Source organism: Alexandromys fortis, unplaced genomic scaffold (genome assembly GCF_014885135.2).
Source record: "Alexandromys fortis isolate MF-2015 unplaced genomic scaffold, M_Fortis_MF-2015_v1.1 scaffold_194, whole genome shotgun sequence".
NCBI lineage: Eukaryota > Metazoa > Chordata > Mammalia > Rodentia > Cricetidae > Alexandromys > Alexandromys fortis.
The window spans coordinates 1,772,300-1,781,953 of NW_026068075.1; the positions used below are offsets into that span (position 1 = coordinate 1,772,300).

A 9,654-nucleotide genomic window follows, 5' to 3' on the forward strand; every position below is an offset into this window, starting at 1 on the left:
TTTTGGTTGTCTACATATATACCCAAGGTACTCTTCAGTACACCTTTTAGATGTGTCTTAATTTTCTAAGGGTTTCATAATTTCCATTGAAAAGGTGAAATTAATCAGAATAGAGTCTAATTCTGTGGTGGAAAGGAGATTTAGTGTATAGGAATGGAGTTTTGGTTTTATATAAACATTTCCGTCATATCTGAAAGTACTTTTTCTTGGATATTTTTAAATCACGGTCTTGCACTGATAATCAAGATTTCTGTTCTCTTACAACCATAGATTTCTCTCAAAAGGTATTGGTTAATCACTAAAGGGCTAGATACTCAAAACATGAAGAATTTTAAATATAGAGCCAATATTAGAAAGAGTCATTGTGTATAAAAAGTAATATGCTATTTCCTTGTTGTTTCCTTAGGTAACAGGCTAAGAAAATGAGTATGGATTCCATATTGATTTACGCTCAAATCCAAATGTGGTGTGCAAAGGCAGGAATGTCTAAGCTACGAGCTGCATTCATTGAAACAATAATGGGAAACCAGGAAGCTAAACTTCAGCTCTATTTTAGCACTGGGAAGATCAAAGCTTTGCAGCTAAACAATAATATTAAAAGTGTGGTCCTTGGAACCTATAGTGAAGACCAGAATTACCTAAATTTAACTTTTAAAAATAACGATTTCTTGTTTGTTGAGGAACTAACCACCATATATGCCAGACAGCTGAAGAAATTCCTAGACAGAGTTCATCAAAGAAATCTTCGGGCATTACGGAGAAAGAATAAGGAGAGATCTGGTGGTCCTAACACAAGCACCCAGGAACCAAACAGTAAGTGCGTCAAATCAGCCAAAAAAAGTAGAGCACCAGTGCTTGATGAGATGCCTTTGTCTTCATCTTCATCAACCACACCTAATAGCGCAGGGGTCTCAGAAAAACAACCTGTAAAGAAGAAAAGATCCTCACGTAATTCAGAACAGAAGGCAACAGAGAACATCCAACAGGGCAGCAGTAAGAAATCTGAGGCAAAGTCAGTGGTGGCTGTACATGATAATAAAGAAAAAGAAAGGGATTTAAGAGAGGCAGAAAAGAGCAAACCAGGATTGGGCTTTTCATCTGAGACCAACAATCCCAAGGAGTCTGATTTGAGTGTTCGTGGTATTCATGATCTCCTTACAGAATTATTTTCGCCACTTCTGTTGGAACCATGTTCTATGGCGAAAGGCATAGAGTGGCAGTGGCATGAGTATATAAAGACACTCTTACTGTACCCAGAAAAAGCATGGCAAGGCCTGCCCAATGTGGGAAATACCTGTTACATAAACGTAGTATTACAGTCGCTGTGCGCAGTTCCACTGTTTGTTAATGAGTTGTTCAATCAGGGTTTCCCATGGATTAGACCTCCCAGAGATGATTTTAACATGCGCTTGATGCAACTGCTGGTTCTGAAAGATATTTACAATGCAAAAACTAGGGAGACGTTACTTATAAATTTTACAAAAGTCCTTCCACAATTTGGAGAGATATTTACTGCTCACAGGCAGAATGACGCGCATGAGTTTTTAAGTCTCTGTTTAGTTCAGTTGAAGGAAGCTGTTCAAAAATTAACCGTAGTGTGGCAAGCTGAAAATGAATCTGGGAGAAATAATTTACTTAGACAGATTTTTGCTAACCATGATATTATGGACAAAATGCCTTTTTGTCCTGTTGCCAATAATTTCGAATTTGAGTTGATGAGATCTATTTTTTGTAAAGCTTGTGGCCTGGTTGTTCACAGGAAAGAACAGGGTAGTTATCTCTCCGTCAGCATTCCTCAAGGACTGAAAGGTCTCAACTTGTCTATCCAATCCAGTTTTGATCATTTTTTTAAAGCAGAAGAACTTGAGCATAGATGTGAGAGGTGTATGCACAACAGATCTATGGCAGTGCATAAGTTTGGCCGCCTACCCAGGGTTATTATTATTCACCTTAAGCGCTATAGCTTTAGTGAGTCGCGGGTAGTGAAGAAGAATGAGCAACACGTCATTATTTCCAAAATTTTAAAGCTGTCTTATCATTGCAATGAAAACACAAAGCCCCCTCAGCCCATTAGCCAAAATGCACATGTTAAGGATTTTGACTTACTAAAACCCCTTCAAGAGTTGAGTCCCGAAATACTCAAAGGGTCATTTCATTCAATGATGACCTCAGGACCCAAGGATTCCTCAACTGTAAACACCAGCTCAAACAAGGAGTCAGAAGCACAAAATGTAAGGAGAGTCTCTAACGTGTTGAGTGGGAAAGTGAAGCAGGAAGATCAGGGAAAGGGTGCCACACAAAATGTAAGTGGGTCAAAATTGACAAAGGAGACAAAGAAACATAAGAAAGCACGTACATCTAGTGAGTTAGATTCTGGTAGCTTCAGCAAGGCTACTAAAGATAACGATCTCAGAATTCCAGAAAGATCCCCAAAGTACCAACAGGTTCAAAAACGTCAGAAACAGAGAAATGGTAAACAGACCTCCCGAGAGGCAGTTACTCAGAGCCATCCAAAACCAAGCTCCCAGGAACAAATAGGTTGCTCCAGTAAAGCTGCTGAGTCACATACCAAGAGTGGCAATGTGAAGTTACAGGGCTCACTAGACTCCAGTAAGAACTTAGGAAGCAAAGATAGTTCAGGTAAGAAGACAAAGCTAAGAGGCAAGGTGGAACCCCAAACGGTTGATCCAAAAGAAGACAATCATTACAGGCTCATTAATATTATCAGTCATATTGGGAGCAGTCCCCATGGAGGCCACTATATTAATGATGCCTTTGACTTCAGGAATAAGAATTGGTTCACTTATAGTGATCCGCATGTGACAAAAATACAAGAGGAGCTTATACAGAAGGCTAGGCTTTCAACTGGGTATGTCTTCTTTTACATGCATAATGAGATCTTCGAAGAGCTCTTGGCAAAGGAATCTCAGGCTTCTAAAACGTCATAGGAGTAATATGAGGGACATAGTCTTATAGTACCTATCTACCCGAATGCCTTACTAACTTAAACTAGATTGAGAAGAACAGATACTTGGCCCAAGACCAGCATCTCAACAAACATTTACAGAGAAATCACCTTTGTAACTCTAACCATATTAATTCCATAATTACTGTTGATGCTAATGAGTGTTCTTCTCTCATACAAGACTGGAACTGTTTTTTATGCTTTTTGTCAAAAAATAGACTTATTGATAGTGAAGTTTTCAGTATTCTCTACAGAAGATGTATAACCCAGGGTTGTCTTTATACTGATAAAAGTGCCTTGTTTTCCTGCGGTCATAAACATTCTACTAAAAGAGGTACATTTTTTCTTGTTTCAATGTTCATTCTTGCATGATCACCATAATAAGTTATAATGAAAAAGCTCTTACATAATCAGAAGGAAAAAGCTCACATCCAGATAACCAAAGGTTCAGGAGAATCTACCTAGCACTGTTAGCCCAGCCTGGTGCTTCTATCTTGCTGACTGTTTGAAATGGTTTGGAATCCCTGTCCCCTCCCAGCTTTCTTACAATGGAGATCACTAAATGGTGGCACCTGGAGTGAAGAGAGAAGAAAACATTTTATGTCCACAGATGTTGGCTAGCTCTCTGGTTAACCGCTTACTGGCTGCAGCCCTTTCTAGTTCTAGGTCCCTGGCTTGGTTAAGGTGTCTGGTTTCCTTCTTGGCTCCAGTGCCAGCTCCTCCACTACTCTCTTTAACTCTTCATCAGAAACAGCAGCACCAGCCACAATACTACTGAGATTTTGAGCCAGAGGAATTCTTCGTCTCGTCAGTTATGTTTTCCGAAAGCTGGATTTCCTTCACTACAGATTCTTCCTCATTTGCTGCAAAGGTGCTGCTCCCGCGTCTGTCCCCACAGTCTGAGCATGGACCCACAAGCACATTAAGGCCCAAATAGACGCCTAGATTCTTCCCTTGCCCAAAAGGAGCAAGGCCACGACCCCTACCTTTTATATCCTAATGCTGTGGTTTTAAGAGTGGGGCCTGATCAACACCACCAGGAAGACAGGACCTCCTGGGCTCTTCTGAAGACTTCCTAATCCCCAAATTTAGAACAGGGCTCTTCTGAAGACTTCCTAATCCCCAAATTTAGAACAGAGGACAGCAATCCAATTGAGGCTGTAATGTTCAGTTAGGTTTAGAGTCACTGCTTTTGTATGTAGAATATATTTTTTGGCTTGTTATGTTAATGTATTTGGGTTGCTTGTTACATAGAAGGTATTTATAGCCTTTTTATTTCTATTATATATGCCTTTCCTATGAAAACCCAGAAATGTTCTTACTAGTTTGGTTTTGTAAAAAAAAATACTGGGATTACACCAACTGTATTCAGCTGATTCCTGGCACTAAGCAGTAAATGTGACTGAACTTTCGAATCCCCTGGACATGTGTAGATGATACTGGACACCAAACAAGTCTTCATATTCCGCTAAACCCCCCTTTTCTTTGGTATCAAAGACGCTGGGTATCCTCAGACTTTGATCTTGAGGATGGAGAAGCTGATTTGTGCTCAAGGAATTGACATGTTTTCCTGTTTGTCAGCTAGCAAGTTACCTGCTGGATTTTGGTGATCTGAGCCCACTTCACCATTTTGATCTCAGAAGGGCACTTGAGTTACATCAAAGGAGTTTTGTTTACCAGAATTCGATCTGCAAAACTGGACAGTTTTGTGCATTCAACATTAGAAGAGGAACTGTGGATTTCTTTTTCATCTTTGTAGCATGGTATTCTCTTTCTTGGATGAATACATAGTTCCTGCTTAAAAGTGGACTTGTAAGACCTGAAAAACCTAATTTGAGCAACAAGCTTTTGATATAACATAAAAAAATGTCTCTGGAGATGATCTGATGTGTGGAGAAAGTCACGTGCATCCTAGGCATGGTGATATTCTATAAACATTCAGTAATCATACTTAATTCTTCTAATACCAAACATGTGTTGTCTGGAATGTCTTCTCTTACCTTTGAAGCAATGAGTATAATTTGAGTATAATTCCTTATACCTGTATTGGAATATATAACAAGATTGTGCTACTATGTTTTATTGTATACACAGAATTTATCCCCTTAGTATATGGGGTAGTTTCACTATAGTGGTATTAAGTCCTTTTTATTGGTAGTTTTTGTTTTGATGTGATTGTTCATGCTTTTGTTTTGTTTGGATTTTTTGTTTGTATTTTGAGATGGGTGTCTCCTTTGCTATTACAGGCCAGGGCTGGCATTGAATTCAGAGATCTGCTTGCTTATGCTTACCAAGTGCTAAGAATAAAGGCATAGACCACATGTCTGGCTTTGTTAGTGTTATTTCTAGTGGCCTTTAAAGGAGCGAATTAGAATTTAGTGCTGTTAGGGAAATTAGATAATGCCTTTTTGTTTATGTATTTTATGTATGAGTGCTCTATCTTCATGTGTGTCAGCATATCCGAAAAGGGCAACAAAGCAAGGTATATCTTGACAACACTGACTAACACAGACAGCTAACAAGTCTAAAAGCGTGTGAGGTAGCAGACTAGAAATAAGTGCAGTAGTCAATATTGCAGTATTGAGTCTGAAATCCACAAGGCAAACAGGCATGCTGGAGACTACTGCAGATTTGAGACAGAAAATCAGGTTTTGCTCTTTAGGCCTGATTGGAGTGATGTGGGAGTGTCATATATCAATCTTTTTATTTCATTGGTTAAGCAATAAAACTGCTTGGCTGGCCCTGATAGGTTAAAACATAGGTGGGAGGAGTAAACAGGAGGAAGAGGAAGTGAGGTAAGACTCCTCAGACAGACTCCATAGCTCTGCTCTCTGGAGCAGAGACGCCAGGCTCTGCTCTCCCATGCAGCTCAGACCCACGATGGACTTAGGCTAGAATCTTCCCGGTAAGCGCACCTTGGGGTGCTTACACACATTATTAGAAATGGGCTAGTCCAGGTGCAAGAATTAGCCTAGAAGAGGCTAGATAAAAATGGGCCAAGCAGTCTTTAAATGAATACAGTTTGTGTGTTGTTATTTCGGGTATAAGCCAGCAGGCGGCCGGGGTGCTGGGGACGCAGCCCCGCCGCTCCTATTCCAACATTGGAGCACACACCCATAATTATACTTGATCAACTGATTATAGTTATTAACCACATTCACACAATACCTGCATGGCAATCCGTAGGTTACTATTTGATTAAATAGCATATATCCTAGCCAAGTTGGCAGACAACTAGCCATCACATACGCCAAGTCCAGAAACTCAGAAAAACCTGAGAAAAACAATCCATTTTGTAAAGGAAAACGTTATACTAAATCTTTACAATATAAAATATCCATAAAGACAATTTCATATAGACAGTGGTAATAATAAAACAACAAAATTTCAATTATGAGGATGGCTTCTTTTGAAAACTAAAACTCAACTAACTTCAGTTTCACTGTTGCAGGAACAATTACTGTTTTACATCAATTTGGTGTTTGAAATTTAGTACATAACTCTTGATATCAGGTTATGCCCTACTTACTATGTTTTCAAGAGGGGGTTGCTTTTCAGTTTGTGAGTATTTTACCTTCATGTGTGGAAATGCACTATTTGCATATCTATTGCCACAGAGACTGAAAGATGGCCTCAGGTGGTCTGTAACTGGAATTATAGGTGGTTGTCAACTACCTTGTGGGTGCTTATAACCAAACATGGGGTCCTCTGAAAGAGCAGCTCTTAACCACTGAACAAAGCTCCATCCCCTATGCTCTATTCTTCAATACTCCACATTGTATAAAAACAGATTGAAGGCATAAGTCACGAACAATGCCACACCAGTTTGGAGTTATGATTAATAGGGTGGTATTTATTTAAAGGGGAAAAAACTTACAGATCACCGTCCCAGACAACAGCCATCTGCACAACCAGGAAGGGAGTCTAGTCACCTGCGGAGCAGGAAGTGAAGAGGGCAAGCAGAGGAAGTAGCCGTTTTTTTAAAGGGAGAGAAACCACGCCCCAATGGGCTGGTATCACAGCAGCTATTGGTTGGAGGGGTGGAAGGACCTCCCGCAACAACAGATTATTAAAGCAGTGCATTGCACTGGGAGACTCAACAAGAAGGACCCAGAAACTCGGAGAACCCAGAAACTGCATCATCTGTCAGGCACCACCTCCCTAATCCAATACAGACTGACAAGTAAATTCTGGGAATAGGAAGAGAGCTACTCTCTAAGTTTATTGGGGTGAAATGAAACTAGGGACACATGGAACCCTAAAAACAAAACCAAGTAGGGAAACCTGAGCCAAGCACTTAATGGACACACCAGACCAAAGTGATGTGATTCTTTGCGTGAAAGACCTTGGCTGGTTAGAGACAGACTTGCCACGCAGACAGAGATTTCATGGGAAGTTTTATTAAGAGAAAGGGAGTGGAAAAGGGAGGAAGGGGAGGGAAGAGACTGGCCTCTGGGGACGGGAGTGGCAGAAAAGGAGAGAGATACAGAGAGGAAGAAGAGGTAGAAGTAAGCGGAGTTTCACTTTTTAAAGGGACAGGATACTGCCTGCCCTGCATGCAGGGGTGACACACTGCAAGATTCCCAAGCAGCGTGGCCAGGTGTACCAGGATGCTGACATCCATCCCTTCTTTATTTATAAAAAAAAAAAAAGTGAGGAGTTAGGCATGGCGAGTTAGGAAAATGAGGGCCCCGAGTTCTCGAGACTACTTCCTACTGATTTGTGGGTCATCAACCATCTTTCAGGAATCTGAGAAATTTGGAGTGTTAGCCACATCCTGGAGTAGCTAGTTGTTTCACTGCTGACCAGGCTCTGTGGAACCATCAGGCACATCTTGGACCTGGCAAGATGTTGGCAGAGCAGAGGACAAGGTTAAGTTTAGGGAAAATTTTTCTGGTAATTGAGGGAGGGGAGTGTCAAGACCAGGAAAAGTGGGGAGGCTTGGGTTGTTTAGGTCCTAGTAATTGGAGGGTGCTTCTGACCTGTTCAGGGTGAATCCAAGTCGACTTTCTGGAACGTACAAGAATTTCTTTGAGATTGTGAAAACAAAGTTTTAGACACATTAGAACCAGCAGTATACTCATGCTAAAAGTGATTTTGGTTGAAAACATTAACATTCTTCCTTCTTTACAGAAAACTCTGACAGATGTTTCTAGCACAATGAAAAGCACCTTTGAAGTCTATAGTTAGGAAACAACCAAAGAGAATTTAAAATCTTGATCTTGTAGTTATGATCGGATAGTGGTATAGTATGGTGTTTAGTACTCTGTCAGAGTTGGATTAATAGGTTGCCGGAATTCCATCAATTACTGTTAAGACTGTGAACTTTTTGTAGTCTTAATATAACAGCAGCATAATGAAAGTGAAATCTGGAACATGTTTTATTCTTCCAAATGTCTCAGATCACTTGCCTTTGCCATCACTTAAGATTTTTATACTCAGACCTTCGCAACTTGCATTAACACACCTTAAGTTACTTTCTTGTACCCTAAAACATTCTGGTTCTCAGACCTTAATATATCTTAAGGCACTTAGACCCTCAAAACTTGCATAGACTTTTATATCCTCAGACCTTTTTAAAAACTTTACAACTTAAACTTTTATATCTTAGAATGATTTTTTTTTTATCAAGAGACCTAGTAGCATTAGAAGAAGCAAGGCTTGATTTTTACATATAAAATGAGCTAACAAGCTGGCTATAGCCTTGTGGAAGGATCTATTTGTCGATGCTGCTAAGCTGGCAAGTTATAGTTAACCTAGCCATCAATACTGTCAGAAATCCCAGAAGGATAAATAAATTATACATAAGTACAGATCAAGCAGTTTCCAAATCTATTCAAAATGATAGAAACCAGTCCATACCCACTTAGCCATACCCAGGTCTCTATAGTGTTGGTGGCAGAAGTATCAGAATAACAGCATCAGTCTTTGCCAGGCCTATGAGGTAGGTGGTTTGTGTGTGCGTGTGTGTGTGTGTGAGAGAGAGAGAGAGAGAGAGAGAGAGAGACACACACACACACACACACACACACACAGAGAGAGAGAGAGAGAGAGAGAGAGAGAGAGAGAGAGAGAGAGAGAGAGAGACACTTGGAGAAGATGGACTACATTTGTCTAGGCAAAAGTGGTGCAATCTTTTATAATTTTTAAAAAAAATGCTGCAAGATCCCCGGTGGCAGTAGGCAGCAGAAATGCTGTAGGTCCCAAATGGTGGTGGCTGGCCATGTGGCAGCAGACAGTGGGCCCCAGGCAGAAACGGCTGCCAGTCTCTGGAGACACATGGCGGGCAGGCAGAAGACAGAGACATGGATAGACACGACTTGCAGAGTGAGGTTGAATGTTTATTCAGGGGGTTATGGAGGGGGAAAGCGGTGCAGAGAGAGAGAGAGAGGGAGAGAGAGAGAGAGAGAAGAGAGACAGAAGAGGGACGCGGAGAAGGGGGGAGAGAGGCAGAAGCGAAGCTGCCTCTCTGAGAGGAAGATGGAAAAGAGGAGAGACCTCAGGCAGGAAGCTGAAGATCAGCCTGCCTCAAAGGATGGGGGAGGGAGTGGGCGTGACTTGTCTCTTAAAGAGATCAGGGACCAAAACCATAACAAATATATTCTGACATTGTGGAAAGACAAAAAAGTGTTCCTCTAGGTTTCTGGTGTAGAACATTCAAAAACAATTATCAGTTTTTCAAGAATAGA

At 40.8% G+C, this 9,654-nt stretch overlaps 1 protein-coding gene across 2 annotated transcripts; it reads left to right on the forward strand.

The window, feature by feature from the left end:
- The first annotated feature begins 426 nt into the window (after positions 1-426).
- Positions 427-4,936, forward strand: Usp26 (ubiquitin specific peptidase 26). Of its 2 annotated transcripts, XM_050121664.1 has the most exons (2): positions 427-2,385; positions 2,422-4,936. In XM_050121664.1, the coding sequence occupies exons 1-2, from the start codon at positions 429-431 to the stop codon at positions 2,946-2,948; spliced, it is 2,484 nt and encodes an 827-aa protein (XP_049977621.1). In that variant the 5' UTR covers positions 427-428; the 3' UTR covers positions 2,949-4,936. The 2 variants fall into 2 exon arrangements, with proteins under 2 accessions (XP_049977621.1, XP_049977620.1); XM_050121663.1 differs by having other exon boundaries at positions 427-4,936.
- The last annotated feature ends 4,718 nt before the right edge of the window (positions 4,937-9,654 follow it).